We start from the raw sequence: 17,836 nt of genomic DNA on the forward strand, positions 1-17,836 counted from the left end.
TGAATACGAAGAACGAGCCAACATTTTCAAGTCAGGTGGAGAGCATTTTATTGCAACAGCACATTTTAAATGTCTCATTGGCTCAGCCTGCATCCAGTAGGCTATGTAACTAATTTGCACATGACATTCTACAGTGCATGGATAGTTGCCGCTGCCAAACTAATTCCAGAACACACCAGCAGCCAAGTACAGTATTTCCAGTCAGGCCAGCATATCCGTTTTCTTAATTTATAGCTATTAATCTGTCATATAAAACCATTATGATGCCTAAGGAATATTCCTATTTAAACAAGGTTTATTCAGGCAGTGTGGTATGATACTGATAAAAATAAAATGTACAGTTATCACAGGTTAGTCACATTTCAATTCTCAGAGATATAAAGTTGGCATCTTAAAAACATGCACAAAACAAGTTTAAAGGGAGGTCACCTTTGAAAGGATTTCTCCCCCCCCCCCCCATATTTCAGGCATTCCCCTTTTCAAAGAAAAGCACAAAAAACTTGAATTTATGTGCGTCACAGCTTTCTGTTCTCAACTACTAGTGTATGGATTTAAATGAGGTCTAAAAGAGATGACTGGATAAAATGGTGATAGGATCCATGCAAGTGAAATGCAAAGTTTTAAACTAGTCTAGACTAGGCATTGCCTATATCGTGCAACACTTGTGTGTAAGTACTGATCATATGTCTGCCAATGATTTTTTAAACACAGCAACACAAGTCATTCCTATTTAGAACTATTGCTGGTTCTTAATGGAATTCCTTTTTTCTTATAGTAATTTTAAATATTGAAATGTAAAAGAAAACGACATCCCTAAAAAGGACGGGTCAGGTTAATAAATATCCTGTACCAATTCAATGGCGTCTCCAATTACTTCACAGGTAAATACATTAATAGTTTAACTGTCCCGTCTCTAGTATTTACTAATTTCAAGTTGTAATTACCTGCTCTTCAGCTTCATGGTAAAAATATGTGCTTTTCGTATTCTCTAGTGTATTTTCTTTTCACTTAGTTATTATAATGAGCATCTGGCCTCTGTGATACCACTTACCCTCGATGAATGTCACTGCCAGTAATTCATTAGTTTCTCTCATCATAACCACACAGACATTTTACAAAAGCAACTATAGCACAAATATAAAATCAGGTTACCAAATACCTAAATTTAACAACATGAAGGTCTGTCAGGGTAAGATCCATAAGTTTATGCGATAGGATGAAAAAGAATGAAAAATTGATTAATAAAATATTGAACAGTTGAACTATCGACTAAATGTATAGAATCAGTGCAGACTGAGCTCTTAATTCATCCAGTTAGGAAGTCAACTGCTAAAAAAAAAAAAAAGACTGTTAGGCAAAGGTCAGCCATAAATTAGATATTCTGGCGTGATAAAGAATATTTATACGTAAAATGTATGTAGTCTCACATCTACAATATGTTTTTCTTTTTAATCAACTATTACTCTGCCACTGAACACAAATATGTAATGGACACATAACACATTTAGATAAAAAATATTTGTTTCAAAGAGGAAATCTATTTTAAATGGACAATTGGGCAAACTTGTAGGCAAAGTAGAAACTAGTCCACAAAATACAACATAATGCCCTTAAAATAAATAGACCCATTACAAAGAGGGTTACAGGCTGATTGACTAGGGAGCGAGTCATAGCTAAAAAGGGACTATTCTTCATCAGAGGATTCTCATTCTGGGGAAGGAGTGCTGTTGGTGCTCCAAGTCATGTGATTTGTTAATACTTACTCATTATATCACATCTAAATAAGATCATTAATTCATGACGATGCCTTGCTTCAGAAATGTAATCCTTTATATTTAAGAATCTATTGCCACACATTTATTATCATATCAAAGCTGCAGTCATGTAAACTTTACCCATTCACAGGATATAAATTATCTATAAGTTAGGCATTCAACAGTTGTGTAACCTTGAGTTACTTATGTATGGTTACATCATGTTATGCAATTACCAAAAATAAATAATCTTAAAGCATCACTTCTTTGTCCTGCACGGTTTTCAAATATTAAAATCTAGGTCTAATGGCTTTACTACAAACAAAAGAATGTTGAGAAAAGGAATGCCTGTAATCTTAAAATGGCAACAACATGATTCCTATTTCTTACATAATGATACAGGCAGTTGATTTGTTTCATTCCAGGCTCAGCAGCTCAACGTCAAATATTAGAGTTGCGTTAGGTGGGATGATCCCAGGATGACCCTTGTTTCCATAGGCAAAATCCGGAGTGCAGGTCAATTTGGCCCTCTGACCAACACTCATCTGTAATATAGGGAGGAGGAGGGAAGTCTGTTTAAGATCACCATGATGCAAACGGTGTTCGTATTTTGGAAGACTTTAATCCTCTAAACAAGAAGTGCTAGTTGTGCCATTGTAGGTCAGTGTCAAATGTTCTAGACAGTACTCAAAAATACATTTCGCATGAATACCTAGAAATGGATTGGATTGATAGAACTGAATTATTCTACAAATGTATTATTATATTACACTGATAAGGTTGAGGTCATTTAATAAGTGTTCTGAAGAGCTATAGTATATCAGGGCTCATTTATGCTATGCAGCATGTTTCAATCAAAACACCAATATAATAAAATCCACACGGACTGCAGGAGAAAGTGGACTGTGTTTTACGTTTTTTTTGCGATAGTAGTTGTGGTTCTGTAACAACAAATACAGTAATGGTATTGGTAGTAATACAATATTATTAGACACCACAGCGGACCAGATAAAACAAATAAATACTACTTACAAATATTAGCCCCACTGATGTCTACTAAGTATATAAATCAAGTAAGACTATAAATGCTTAATCGTAAATAAATATCATAATATAACTTATCGTCACAATATACATGCCGCCGACATTCACGGCCACGAGTGCAACCAAACTCCCAATTGCAATCAATCGAATACCAAACGACCAATCAATGGACAACCAAAGGACAGTGACAACTTTAAGTGGGAACTTGCAAATAAAGCACGGACGCACAAATCAAACCACCATAACTCCACAAGCTCCACAGGGCCACCGCACAATGTTTGTTACAAACAGGTAGAATCACCAGGAATGTCAACAACCAATCAATTATTCTAGCCAATCAGTGCAGTTACTCCAAGCCTTTTATAAATTAAGTATCTGCACCTTATAAATACAATCATCCGAGTTAAGTACTCAAACATTGTGCAGCACTCAAATTGTTGGCAGCCAGTGTAGCCCTCTCTCAATAATGTCCTGCGTTATAAGAACTAGATACACAGCACCACCGCTCTTGAAGCTAGTGTGCATGCTCAAAACGAGTCATTCAATTACATTTTTCCCTGGCCAGGAGGAGCGAGTGTAAGGACACACTACTTCAAGGATTTGCTCCAGACTGGTGGGGGTAGGGACTCTATTGGGACAGGGCATTCAACTTGAGAGGGGTCTGGTTGCAACCCACGGTCAGAGGTCCACTGCAGCCGACCCGCAGTCTCAGGCAGGGAAGTTACATCATCACAGAACTACATCAAAGGTCATGAACTTTCTATACACAAGATCCATTGCTGTGACCGTCAGAACCTAAAAACACTCATCTAGGAGTAAAACGCAGGAAACGGTGACGCAGATTCACACTGAAACGCCAGTTCAACCATTCATTCAACTCGACATCACCCTGTGGAGGGTTCAGACCGGAAGACTCCAACAGGAAGAATTTTCTTTTCCATCTAACGTTTTGCATTTTAGTATTCCTCTGTTTACTGAGCAGCTGTGAAGATGGAAGAGATACTGATGGCTGCCATGTTGTCTTTTCCTGAGCCGTACAACCCTGCCACGATTGAGTCACACGTTTCAATTTTTCTTTTCTGGTTGGTTTCTGATGAAGAGAAACTTATTTTTAGGACACGTCGGCCACTGAATTATTTGATTTAATATTAGAGCATGATCATGGGAAAGTACAGGCAGCAAAGTTACCAAGGATACATTCAGTGAGACAATGGGTGAACAAGATTCTTATAGGGAAACGTTTGCGTTGTGGGTAGGGAATACACAGGTAAAAAAGGTAAGTGGGAGTGACCATCGTGGATAGTTTAGTATTGGTGGGAGAGTCCAAGTTAATTGCAAAACACTAAGGGGGTGTGGATTTGCAGCCTTGCTTGCAAGTCTGCAAGCAAGGCTGCAAGACAGTTAAAGGAATCTACACAACAAAGAGGTCAGTTGATTGGCATGGTCTTGGTATCACAGTGGGTCCAGTGGGAATGCAAATGTGAACTATCTTAACGTCTCCCAGTTAGAGAGAGAAAGGGATGTATCTTAAGATGCAGGGAGAATGTATACAGTTCCTTTTGATGTGAATAGTAATTATATAAACAAGGTTGATATAATTTGTATATTATAGTTAACTTATGATTGATATTTTCCACAACAGTTTCCTTTGCCACGGAGACTCCTAGCGGTAATGCTGAGTTTTGAGAGCAGCATTCTGCCGCCTGGATTGCGCAGGCTGAGGCCCAGTTCACATTACGAAAAATCATTGCAGATGACATTCAATCACTTTTATTGGAGGATCCAATACTTTTATTGGAGGATCCAACTGAGGATCATACTTGAAAACGAACCTCCTTGCGATGATGGGTTTAGCTGAATCTGACCATGCCCGTCAGCTGCTGTCACTGCCAGGACTCAGTGAGTCGAAGCCAACGGGATTAATGGACCACATGTTGGCCATGTTTCATTTTCAAGGAGCTTATCCTACAGCAAAGGCCCACATCAGTCAGGTTAACCTTGGCAAACACAGCCACATGAAAGTATATCGGGCATGAGCCAGAGAGCCCGATGGGTTTCACTCCGCTACTTGAGTGCCCTGCGCCCATTCCGGTTGCCACTTCGGTTGTGCCACAACACAAGGTCCACTGGCACAACCAGCGACCCCGGCATGGTCTGCCGTATTTTTCCACAACCAGTTCAGGACGAAGGAGGAGCCACTTGCCATGGAACCTCAGCATGAAACACGGTGCCGGCATTCAGGAACAGCTGTGAAAGCCAGCTGTTCAGACTAGTTTTTAAAATGGCCGAAACCATGTCTGGACGGCGTTTCCTTTGCAACACAGGTATCTGGCAAGGATGAAATGAGCCGTCAAGGGAGGCTGCCAATGGTAGCAAGATTCAAACTTTTGGGGAATGGCAAATTGTGCTTCCACAGGCGACTGTCCACCTCCAATTTCGTCATGGCGAAAGCGGTGAGCCCCCTGCAGATTGCACCAAAGGCCTCCTGGTGGACATACAGAACTGACACCTCGTTGTCCCCAGCTTCTTCAGTGGATTGTCCACGACGACATTGGTCAGTGCACTATTGGAGAGTTCCCTGACCGCATCATGCACAGGTTTAGTCACTGCTGTGACCAAAGTCAGGGTGGAACACCAACTTCAAAGAACAGGTCGCCTGTCCCGCCCTGCAACTTGAACAAGCACATGCTATCACGAAGGCCGAGTTCAGGAATATGGAGCGCTTAGGCCTCGTCCGCTGGTCAAGCAGCCAAGCTTCCCCCCTACACGTGGTGCCGAAGAAAGGCCGTGGCTACCGGCTAGGCGCGTTGACAGCGCCGTGTCAACACTCCACTAGCCCAGGCCTGTATCCAGTCTAGGGATGTCAACATTTAACCGTTAATCGTCTAAATGCAGAGATCTTTTTGGACAGGTTACAAATGTGTCAATCTATCGGTTCATTTGCATATACACGTTGCATATCCAGGGCTTCGATAGCTAGCAGTCTGAGGTAAAACGATTAGTTAATTCATTCCAAAAGTTCATGCAAGCCGAGGGGAGAGAGTGTACAGCGCACCGGAACCAAGGCCATCACCCAGTTGGTGTGCCGAATGTTTGAGACATTCTGCCTAACAGTGTAGTAGAGGGCGAGGGATTGAAAGAGCCAGCTCGGTACCTTGAGCCTGAGTAGGTCATGCCATCGAGAGCTTGCATGCAGCTCTAAACTTCAGTAAAGCAAACAGAAAGTATTATAAAAGGAAAGACAATCACAACACAAAACATTCAAATGAAAAACATTCCACCCCATTAAACCATAAACATGGCGCAAGCGGTTCACAAGTTGGTTCATTTTGGTGCGATAGCAAAGTTGAGTGTTCCCCCATTCGTCACGGCGCAGGCTTTCTTGGTTCACTGGAGAAGGCGGGGCATTTGGATACTCACGAATGTTTTTATTTTTTTATGAATGAAGACAACCGCATTCAAGAATAAGTTCATATATAAGCTAAAAACGCGATTAACTATTACGGGCTAAAAAGAAAAAATATTATTTATTTTGCTGATTTTTATCCTGACAAAAGCCTCGTATGGACAGTTCCTCTGCGTCTCTCTCGTAGATCGCACCATCTTTCAACGTCTTTGTTTAATATGACTGCATCACCTTCTCTCACATCATCACCAGCTCGCGGATTTCACTTTCTCTCCAGGTAGAACTGCTCATATTGATATTGGTGCATTGTCTCTGTGGAGCCAGCGCAGCCACACCTGTACCAAACCCGCCCCCCCCCGGAACCATAGAAATATATATAGAACACTAAATGTCTCGTCCGCGCTGGCCAATGGTCCGCATTGGCGGCCATCTTGCCACAATCAGCTGCTCACCCATAACATTATGTTGGTAGTGGTACATGTACTTTTTAAATAACCATAACATGTTAAATTTTCAACCAATTTTCAAACGGTTTGGTTTGTTATAAACGTCAGAGAGGTAGTTATGACACTGCATGCTTATGGATAATTATGTTACGTTCTAAAAAATAGAATAATGTTCTTAAATAGGTACAAGATTATAACCACGTTAATAACGTTAGTAAGAAACCAAACCGTTTGTAAATCCTTCAAGATTTTAGTGGTAAGATGGCCGCCTGTGATAACGTTCTAGATGCTGCCGTAAGACATCTAGTGTTCTATATATATCTATGCCTGGAACCGCGGCGCCGTCGCATTTACAAAAGAAAGAAACCCAATAAACCGCCAATGTGTGCAGTGTCCGGGAGGGTAAATTGGGGTGCTAGCTCAAGCAGGCAATTTACCTCGGGCAGTGTAAATACGCGGACCGTGCCGAGAAAAAGGCGTGCATAAAACGGCATATTTGGCAGTGTAAAAACGCTCAGTGAGAGAGGGCTGAATCTGAATAGAACGGCTCCAAATAAGCAAAAAAGTCAGTAAAGTGTCAATTGTATTCTCTGTGTTGTTCTCCATTGTTGTTCTAAGCAGCGGACACATGGTGATGACATATAAGGGTACAGGGCAATTTTGCCTAGTGTGAGTGCGCCCTCAGTCTATCGAAAGCTAAATTAACCTAATCTCTTGTCCAGTCCATCCTGGACTTTTTGGCCAAGTGGGCTGGACAGGTGATGATTATTGAAAAGGCTTTTTCAGGCTTCAGTCAGAACCTCAAAATATCCCTTTAACAAACTCATTCGCTGATATTGTAATAATTATCGTATCGACTGACATTAAAAAATATCTTGTGACACACATTTTTGGCCAAATCGTCCAGCCCTAGCTGGACCAACCAATCACCCATCTATGGAAGCTGCTAAACAGTTGTTTGAAATATTATTTATAACTCTATAATGTATAACTGTCAATAGATATGACAGTTATACGATAGATACACGTTTTTAATGGTCAGCCTGTCACAACCACTCCTCAACTGTACTGTAGTGTATCATGATTAAAAGAGTAACATTTCCCAAAGTAAACAAGTTAACATCTTTTTTGAATTAATATTGATGTTTTAAGGACTTAGTAGGCTTATGTATTTTCATAAAAAACTGTCCACATATGTTCGCAAGACAATACATTTAATACAAATTCAAAGGCTGATGCAGTACATTGTGATGTAATTTCCTTTCTGTGAAGTAGCTTCATTTATGAAACTGCGGTTGTCCTCAGACACAGGTCTAAACCAGACCCTATTGTATGACTCACCTGCACTACACCCTCTTCCCAGCCTCTGATCACTTCCTGTTTGCCAATCTTGAACCTAAAAGGCTTGTCCCTGTCGCGAGAGGAGTCGAACTTACGTCCATCTGTGAGGGAACCTTAAGTGGGAGACAGGGAAAAGGATTAGAGCAAGAATCTTAGAGCAAAGCAACTGCAAATGTTCGCCATCATTCTGCTGGTTTATGGTAAACTGTACAATTTAAAAGGCAGAGATTAAGCCATGAAGCATTACAATACCCAATACATTTGTTACAAAAATGTTTGACAGGTGCATTCCAGTAGAAAATTCAATCTTAAAGAAACATGTAGCATAACTGGGTGAATGTCGTTCTTAACAATAAATTAACTAAATCCAGTAATGTGCTCTGCTTTTAGGTCGGCCATCTTCCCTGCTGTGTGTATATTGAGAGCACCAATAAGGGGGATTCCAACGATTGCAGAAATAGCCGCTGCAGCTGTCTGCAGGGCTGTCTGCAGGGCTGGGCAGAGCTCTGACAGCTCTAGAGAAAGAGGGGCTCTCCAATCATCAGTTCACAGAATGGTATTCTACCAGTATTTGCAACAATATAATTAGCCTGCTGCTATCAGCAGGAAAGCCAGCATGCAGAAATGTTATATATGGTCTGCACAAGCTATAGCTGTCTGGCATGGTGGTATGATGTTCCTAAACTATAACGAGTATGTGTAAGTGTGTAGGCTCTTTATACAAGTCTAAAGTGGGGTATTTGATGACGTGTGCCAGGCTGGAAAATGGCATGAACAAGTTGGCAAGAAATGCTGCTTTCTTTGCATAAAGCAGCAAACTTTTCTTTTTCCAATCATTTCAAACAAATACACCTTTTATTTAAAATGTAGGGTCAATCAATGGCTATAAAAACGTCTCCTGATTATTGTATCGTTGCAACTTTTATTAAAACTTATTAAAATACTTTGATGCATGTTATTTTTTAATACCTGCTTTTCTGATCTCCTTTAGAAGAGATATAACAAGAATGATTGAATCAGATCTGCACCGAAGGAAATCCTTGGATTATTTCAAGTTACATAATGGTAAACCGATGGGCTTGCATTACAGTTGACGGCCGTCCTCTACTTATCCTAGGCTACAATTAGATTAATGGTTCACATCGAGCTTTAATTGATAATACTATATAACCTCCGCTCAGACTAAAATCCCATATACCTAAACCACCAATCTCCTCAACTAAGGCAAAAGAGAACCAGACAGGAGTTAACCTGGTGTCTGTGGTCCTGTCTTCTGGATGTGCTCCACAGTGAACCTCAGATCGTTGCTTAATCAATTAGATAGCATTTCCCAAATCCATGAGCCCATAAGTGTCACACTACTCTGGCTTTAGACCTCCGGTAGGGAATAATTAGTATTTTTTTTATCTTGCCTACTGCAGCCGTTGATTCACTGTTATGAATATAGAATAGAAAAATACGAAAGAAAATTTGAAATTTAAACCCATGGCAATCCTTAATTTGTCTTGGAGAAGTTAGGCCTTGGGTAGCAGAATAATTTATCAATACTATCGGTATTATTGATCGTAAGGCCTACAGCCCACTGCTCATGACACTCACCAACATAATGCACAACACACGTCTGTCCTTTCTTCGGGAAAGTCCTTCCTGTGGAGATAAAGAGTTTGAGATCACGGGAATCGAGCACGACGGGTTTCTGCAGCAAAAATCAACGAACGTGCAAATTAACCACATGATCTGCATTGGAAGAGCGACTCTACCGTCGCCGGGGGTGATGGTCTCGATCTCTACTCCCATGTTCGATCTCCGTCAGCCAGGCTGAACTCGTCTCCTACTGTCCAGCAGAGCACTCAGCTGTCTGGGGGATGCCACTTCACGTAGCAATCAATGTTGCCAGATTGGGCCAGATTTCCGGCTCAAACTGGCAACCCTTGGATGCAACGCGCTTCAGACATGGTTGCCATATTGGGCCGGGAATCTGACCCAATCTGGCAACACTGGCAGCAAAGAGAAAGGAAACGTCTCCCACGTGACCTGCAAATCGACCGGGGGGCGAATTTACCATGGACCTATTAAAGGCCGTGTTGCAGGGTTTATTTTCCAACGAATTTGTGCAATTTGCTGACCAAAGCCGCATTGAAACGATTGAAACCCTTGAGAGTAGAGACTAGTAAGAGTGTTCAGCGGATTATACAGATACATAGATATTATGTATAATTAGTATATGCTACACGTGAACCTCCTAAGATGGCGCAATTTGATTGGTTCGCTATCTCGGGATATTGGGCAATATCCCATGATTGACATCTCAAACTCTATTGTTTTCATCGCAAAATATCCGCTAATAACAACAAATAAACCTTTGGTCTCGGCGGCTATTCCCCACTATTCACTTCGCCGAATAATTGTTGACTAATAGCCTAGATAGAAAGATAGCCTAGTCAAGTCTTTATTAATACCAAACTACACAAATAGTCGGGAATTCATTTAGGTGATTCGGCTCACACAGTATAGCCTACAAGACCACACAGAACAAGGTAGACAACAAGTCTGACTGGACATACACAAAATAAATCACATTAAAACTAGACACATGCGTTGATAGATAGATAGACTGATAGAAAGATAGTTAAATATGTTCTATTATTTGCCTTGCGGAGCCAGCCAATCCTGTGCACTTATGCAAATTAGCCATGTGCGCCTAACACAAGAAAGAGTTGAGAAGTCATACAAAAAACGGATAGCAAGCGAAAGCTAAACCAGACTGTATCAATCACATACTTTGGTTCCATTCTAACTTATGGTAAGAGGCTTGTCTTTAAATCTTTGCAGTGACTGAATGTTGATGATAAAAACGGATTGTTTTGCTTAAGATGAGTGTGTGCGACTGTGCGTGTGTCCTTTCCTGCTTCGGCATACTGCATGGTTATGGCGACACATTAGTGCCATAATTCACTAATGTGATAAAAGATGCATTCGGGCGTATTATATTATTCCACACGCGTAGATATTAACTGCGAGCGCGCAAATGATCTCTGCGCGCCCGCGCAAATTACCTCAGTGCGCGCAAAACAGCCTCTCGCGCGCGCAAATTACCTCAGCGCGCGCAAAACCTCTTGCGAAAGATGTTTTTACGCTCTTGCTCGAATTTAATTTTGGCACTATGGGGGAGGGAACCAAGGCAGGGCGGGCTTTCCTATGATTGGCCGTTTCTGAAGCGCGATATTTGATTGACAGCCCTCCTCAGCCCTCCTCTCATTCAATTCTGAATTGTACAATAAATGGCTGAAACGATAGTTACTTATTGTAACTCTAGATTCTATGAGTATAGGCGCAGCCTTTAAGGCTATCGCTATTGGGTTATCCCTAGGCGTGAGCCGTAGCACTGAAAAATGTGTAATCCCCGACCACCAACAGCGTGGGCCTCAATTACGTCCGCGTGCGGCGTGCCTCAACGACGTCCGCATTTCGCAGATATAGTCGGGCGCCGGCGGACGTTCTGCTCCCAATAGAGTGGCGAAGTCACGCCCCTTCCGGTAGGGCTCATGGGACCTATGAGATCGAAAAATATGAATGGGTGTCAATGGAGAGAAAATAATTATTTTCTGGTCCCGGTCTTTGCCCTGGATTACACATATGTTGTTTGTGGATATAAAGGATAATTTTGCATGCAAAGAGTTCGACCGTTTATTGTGCAATTGTTCAGATAAAGGCTGTAGAGAAAACACAACGAGAAAGACTACACGGCTCGTATGTGACGTCACGCTCCCTGCGACTGGCGTGGAGAAGACCGACAATCATCCCATCGGCATAACTGAAACTCTGCACGTGCCCCGATTTATAATGGTTTTCACCTCTTTCGATGCTTTTATCCTCCCCTTGGAAAAAGTGGTGAAGTGGGGCAGAGAGATCGCCATCTCTGTGCCGAGTTCCAAGGGCGGGTGTGGTGACGTATATCATATGCGTCGAGAGCAGCGAAGAGCTGTAGTTCACAAAGCGGCCTCACATAAAACCTAAAATTATCAAACTTTTTCACGAACATTTTTAGTTTTCTTTGCATGAAAAATTATCATTTAAATCCACAAACAACATATGTGTAATCCAGGGCATATAAAGACTGGGACCAGAAAATAATTATTTTCTCTCCATTGACACCCATTCATATTTTTCGATCTCATAGGTCCCATGAGCCCTACCGGAAGGGGCGTGACTTCGCCACTCTATAAACAGCTTTTCTTCAGCTATTTAAAGGACAATGAGGCCGAAACCAGGCGTCTTATTTTTGGGATACGCGACCAATGCATGGTCATAACTACATGGAAAGTAGGGTCACAAGTTGATCTGGCTGCCTTTCGTGTTTTCAAGAAGTATTTTCGAATTCTAGTATACTACGGCGGTTATTTCCCCAGTGGGTCAACGGCACAATGGAATGGAATTGCGGATTGTTATATTTTTTTCCCCCAATGGTATGAATTCGAATCCCGTAATGTATCATATTTTAAACATTCATTTTCCATTTATTTCGGCTTAGAACGGTTCTACGTGACAAGTTTCTTCCAATTACACTCCAAAAACGAATGAGATTGTAATGTTTTTGACATTTTATTGAATAACAAATCAAAGAGGCATTCGCAAGGACAGCTACGTGTCTGGTCCCGATTTCGAACATGTGGCGTAGCCACGACAACAAGCGAAGCATTCGGCTGAGGGTCACCAGTTAAACCGGTCACGACTTGAACTGAAACATCGGTACTTAAGACATAATCACTGTCACTAGATATAAAGGAAACGTTGACTTGAAAAGGTTGAATAAATAAAAGTGTCGTTATTGTATGCACTGCTGTTCATTGACTGGCTCCAGCGCTCATTGTTGGTTGCTAAATGATAGCAACTCTCCACTCATTCTCCTCTCTCTGACCATGCATTTAATTGGCTTGACCGCCGTCAGTTCTCGGCAATTCCTCATTCGCCCTCTCACGTCTGACAGGTTCGAAATTATACTGCTGTGGGCCATCATACATGTTATTTGTGGTTATTGACAACTCTTAGACGCCATCGTTCTAGTACTAGGCTGAGGCTACCACCTTCCACCACGACTCCCCAACGTGACGTCATCGCCGAATTGCGTTAGAAAACACCGTTACTGCCAAAAACGCCCAAAGATGGACTTTTAACACTATTTGGAGACATTTTATAAATTATACACATATTTTGAGTGCTTTATGTACCCATTGATCAAAACTTCCGGTTAACCTGCATGTAGGCAAGAGCCGACCACCTGACTCCAAAAAAGACAAAATACCCCGCCACAGCACCAGCTAAGCGAAAAGATCGCGTCTTACCTTTATTTATGTGGCAGTGGTCTCATCCCGTGGTGTAGCCGAACACATCCACTTCCACATCCAAAAGTTATCGAAGTTTTCTGAAAACTATCAGGTACTGTAAATCGTAGGTTCAGTAAATCGACGCCTCGGGAGACCCTGTCGGAGACCCCCTCCGTAGCTCTACGTGCGCATGCGCATCCAATATTTAATTATCCGTCGACGCGAGGGCAAGGGCTGTGATTGTTCCCCTAACAAAATCATTTCCGGAATCACTTTTCTTTATTTCAAAGGCTCGAGGGGTCTCAGAAAGTCAGATTACGGATTATTGACACCTGCACGCGTGCACCGATCGACGTGCGCACCGTTCGACGCGCGCAGCGATCGAGCCCCGATCGGATCTGCACGAACCACACAGGTCCCCAAAATGTATGATAAAAAAGCGACTCGCGCAAAAAACGCGCCGTTTGCATGTCTGTAAATGCCCTAATTGTAAAAGAGAGTGCAGTGAGTCTTCTCGTTCCTGTCCTTACGTCATTTTTTTATTCAGGACATGGTTCTCAGCAGCTGGTTGAGGTCACTGCCGACGCTCGGGGGCTGGGAGGCGGCGCTCTGCCGCAGGCCGGGCCCCATCTGATGGTGGAGGGCTCGGCACAGGCTGGTGGTCGCCCGGTGCACGCTGCCGCTGGACGGGCCCAGCAGGCCCCACAGCAGGGGCAGCGCCTTCTGCTCCACCAGCTGGGGCCGGCGGGGGTACAGCTCCATCACCAGCTCTGGGGGGGGGGGGGAGGAGGAGACGGAGGGAATGGGGGAGGGAAGGAGACAGAGGAAGAGCAGGAGGAGGAAACCAAGGAAGAGACAAAATAATGGGAGACAGGAGGAGACAGAGGAGAGGAGGCGGCAGAGCAGAGCGGATCAGATGCCTCTTGATTGGCCACACAATGGTATACGTATGTTTGGTGCTGATCATTGCAAAAAACAAAACAAACAAACATTTTAGCCATCAACAAACCTGCAACCTTCTCGATCAGGTCCACCTTTGCTTGGCCGCTAAGAACCCGTGCCTTGAAGCAGAACGGCTCCAGGAGGAGGCTGTTGTCTGGAGACGGGCAAGGGAAGAACACATGAGTAACAAGGACAACGCCGTGGTCAGACCAGACCATGTTCCGGACAGCTCCCCACCGGGCCCTCACCGAGGTTCAGCACCAGCTCGCAGAGGGCCCCTGTGGCGGCCGAGTACACAGCGCGGTTCTTGGAGTTGAGGTGGTTGTCCACGATGGCGGGCACCAGGTGGTTGAGCACCCCGGACAGGTTGTCCTTCAGCAAGCGCACCATCCCCTGCAGGGCCTCCAGGGCGTACAGGTTCACCTTACGGTTGGACTCCAGCAGGCGGTCTCTGAAGAGGTCAAACACCTGGGGGAGCGGGGAGAAACGGGGAACAGGTGAACAAAAAGGGGACAGGAGGGAGTCCCACCAGGAAAGGGGATAAGGGCGAGTGTGAGGTAGTGGGCGTTTACGAGCGGTGGGGGGTTTTACGGACCGGGAACAGGCTGCGGATGACCATGCTGGGGTTGTGCTGGCAGTCGGCCACCAGCTGGTCGAGGCCTTTGATGCGCTCCCTGAAGTCCTTGGACTCCAGCAGAGCGGTGAGCTGCCTGATGTACTCAGCCTTGTCTTCCATGATGGGCCCCTGAGGTTTGGAGCTGTACTTGCTGTTGGGCTCCCTGGAGGGTACCACAAAATATAATGTCATGAAATTTAACACATACTTACTACATATATATATATATGATCTCGGAAATAAGATAAAAGATATTCTTAAAGTTTGCTTCAAGTTGAGAAAACGAACAAATGCATAATTAATATAGGAGAGACGTTGCAAACAAAAGCCATCATGTGTGCTCTGGAACACGACCCCGAGAGAGGAGCTGACCTCATAGCATAAGTAAGGCTTTTACTTTCACCAACATATTTCCAAGGTGGCTGTCATGTGTCTGGGAGGAGTCTCACCTGGGCGTGGTGGTGGTGGTGGTGGTGGTGGTGGGGCTCGGGGCTATGGTCTGTTTGGGGAGCTTCCTTTGGAGCGTCGAGGCCCTGGCGGTGCCACTGCCGGGAAGCGAGGCTGGGGTCTGGGGCGTCTCACCCAGACCCTGACCCTGACCCTGACCCTGACACAACAAACACAACAACAACAACGTTCACCAGACCCGTCACCAAGCGGTAGGGTGGGGCGAGAGGGCGGGGCCTTCCGTACCTTTGCCTTGAGTCCACTGACCGCCTTGCGGGCGGCGGAAAGGTCCTTGGTGGGGATGTTCTTCTCCAGCAGGCTATCAAAGTCCTGGTGGGAGGACAGGAACAGCAACATCCGGCGGCCAAAGGACCTGAAGGGGGAGGAGTGAGACCGGCACGTCACCGAGCCGTTGGACACACGCCAAAGCCTTCAGCCAACACAGGAAGCCACCGGGGGCTCTACGTGCCTGGGTTCCGGGGAGGAGTCCAGGGCCAGCTTGACCACGGCCGGGAGGATTCTGTCCGTCACGTCCTTCCCTCCGGACAGCAGGCGGGCCACGCCCACCCTCTCCAGCAGGTCGGCCAGGTGCTGGGCGGTGCACTTCCTCACCGCCGCGCTCAGGTGGCTGCAGACGCACACAGGCTCAACATGAAGGACGCACACAAAGAGACACAAACCACAGAAGTACACAACGGATGGTGATAAGGAAACATCGGCTAGACCTCTGGAGTATCCTACCTACCAGTCCAAAGCAGATTAAGGATGTTAGAAACGTTTCCTTTGACACTCAAGTCCTGTTTGAATGTCTATTTTTTCTGTTGTGCGTTTGCATCTGCCGCTGATTCTTTGTACTTTATATAAATCCCAGATTTGATCTTGCAATACCGTTACTGTGGTAGATATACTAGAAAACATAACAAGGCGCAATACAGTGTGTTTGTGTCTGCGTTGTGCGTGTGCGTGCAGCCCCCTGACCTCAAACCCCCGTCCAGGAAGGCGTTGATGCAGCGTGCCGGCGTGCAGTGCCGCACCATGTGGCCCAGCGCCGCGTCCACTTCCTCCCGGATGAAGGCGTTGCTCTCGGCCGCCTTGTGCAGCAGCGCCCTGGCCGTGGTGTCCACCTCCTTGTCCATGGCCCGCTGCAGGTGGCAGTACAGGACGCCCAGCGTGCACACGGCTACGCGGGACACGCCAGAACGCAGGTTCTTCACCTGAGAACCAGACACACACGTGGTAGACACCACTCTCACTCTGGAAAGGTTCATTGAGTGTCTTGGAAAGCGCTATATGAATGAAGGCGTTACATTATAGTACGTTTCACACTCCTCGCTTCATTCAAGGCTGTGTTTTGCTAACATTGTTCATGTCGAATCAACCACTCGTTCTATGGTGTAGAATTGATGGGGATGGTTTTACACACAGCAAGGTATATAGACTAAGCTGTAGACAGGATTGAGTTTGTTTTACACTTGCAGACAGTGACGGACTGTCCACACCCAGCCGCCCGCCCACTCACACGCCCATCCACAGTGACAGACGCTGGTCTCAATATTACGTGGTAGAGAAAGAGAGAGCACCAGGGAGCAGGCCCAGAGAGGGGGAGCTACCTCTTGAACGAGGGCGAGGCAGACGTCGCGGAGCCTGGGGAGCAGCGTGTCCACGTGGTTCTGGGCCAGACTGCGCAGCACCGTGAGCCCTTCCATCTTCTCCTGCCTGCGTTCAGAACCACAGCAGGTCAGTCAGATGAAACACAAGTTCGGATTGCTTCGACTAATTGTGTGTGTGTGTGGGGGAAAATTCTGAGTGTGTGTGGTGTGTGTGTGTGTGTGTCTCACCAGTTCTCTGAGCTGATGAGAGTGAGGCTCTGTGTCATGGCCAGCTCAGGTTTGGGGAAGGGGTGGGGCCCGGGTGGGTCTCGCTGGGGGCCGCTGAGGGAGCCCTGGGCCGGCTCATCTGCACACACACACGTTTGAAAAATAAACGCCGGTCTCAATTAGACGCCGGCGCCTTGCCAGGGTCGCGTGACAACATCACAGACGTATTTTAGAGCATTACCAACTTTCGCCAATAGATGGCATCAGTTAACCAAAAGGAAAATCCAAAGGAATTAAAGGCCTGTTCCATATGGACGCCTGTCCCAAACACAAGTTTGGCCGCTTGAGTTCAGGGATTGAAACAAATAAAAGCCTGGGCTAATAATTAAAGTTTTATGGTATGCAGGCTCAATCCTATAAAAAAAGAAGAGTTCCATTGGATTGATTTATTTGTGTAAGAGATGCCATTCTTACCTCTATTATCCAACAGCTTCTCCTCCAGCTCAGGCTCAGCGGTCAGCCTCTGGTCGGGGAAACAGCGGCCCCCGTTCTTCTGCCTCTTCCCAGAGGGCCCGGCCTCTTCCCCTGCCTGGTGGGGGGACGGGCCCCGGAGCTTCTCCCGGGGGATCCTGCCGTTCCTCAGACGCTCCTGCACAGGGGGAAACGGGCTGAACGCGTACTTACCTCTGCCCGCCACAT

At 45.1% G+C, this 17,836-nt stretch overlaps 2 protein-coding genes across 4 annotated transcripts; both read right to left on the reverse strand.

Moving 5' to 3' along the window:
- Positions 1–31: 31 nt before the first annotated feature.
- On the reverse strand, positions 32–9,903 carry fkbp1ab (FKBP prolyl isomerase 1Ab). 3 transcript variants are annotated; one of them, XM_060064514.1, is made up of 5 exons: positions 9,752–9,903; positions 9,591–9,638; positions 7,992–8,104; positions 2,145–2,299; positions 32–1,326 (listed from the first exon to the last, which is right to left on the reverse strand). In XM_060064514.1, the coding sequence occupies exons 1-4, from the start codon at positions 9,786–9,788 to the stop codon at positions 2,171–2,173; spliced, it is 327 nt and encodes a 108-aa protein (XP_059920497.1). In that variant the 5' UTR covers positions 9,789–9,903; the 3' UTR covers positions 32–1,326; positions 2,145–2,170. The 3 variants fall into 3 exon arrangements, with proteins under 3 accessions (XP_059920497.1, XP_059920489.1, XP_059920479.1); XM_060064506.1 differs by having other exon boundaries at positions 32–1,329; XM_060064496.1 differs by lacking the exon at positions 32–1,326 and having other exon boundaries at positions 1,504–2,299.
- Positions 9,904–13,829: 3,926 nt separating this feature from the next.
- LOC132460189 (TOG array regulator of axonemal microtubules protein 1-like) lies at positions 13,830–17,836 on the reverse strand. Its single transcript, XM_060055259.1, has 12 exons — positions 17,822–17,836; positions 17,626–17,786; positions 17,159–17,311; positions 16,931–17,036; positions 16,299–16,534; positions 15,790–15,948; positions 15,567–15,693; positions 15,372–15,462; positions 14,853–15,043; positions 14,506–14,725; positions 14,325–14,411; positions 13,830–14,085 (listed from the first exon to the last, which is right to left on the reverse strand). The coding sequence occupies exons 1-12, from the start codon at positions 17,834–17,836 to the stop codon at positions 13,859–13,861; spliced, it is 1,773 nt and encodes a 590-aa protein (XP_059911242.1). The 3' UTR covers positions 13,830–13,858.

This window comes from Gadus macrocephalus, chromosome 1 (genome assembly GCF_031168955.1).
Source record: "Gadus macrocephalus chromosome 1, ASM3116895v1".
Classification (NCBI taxonomy): Eukaryota; Metazoa; Chordata; class Actinopteri; order Gadiformes; family Gadidae; genus Gadus; species Gadus macrocephalus.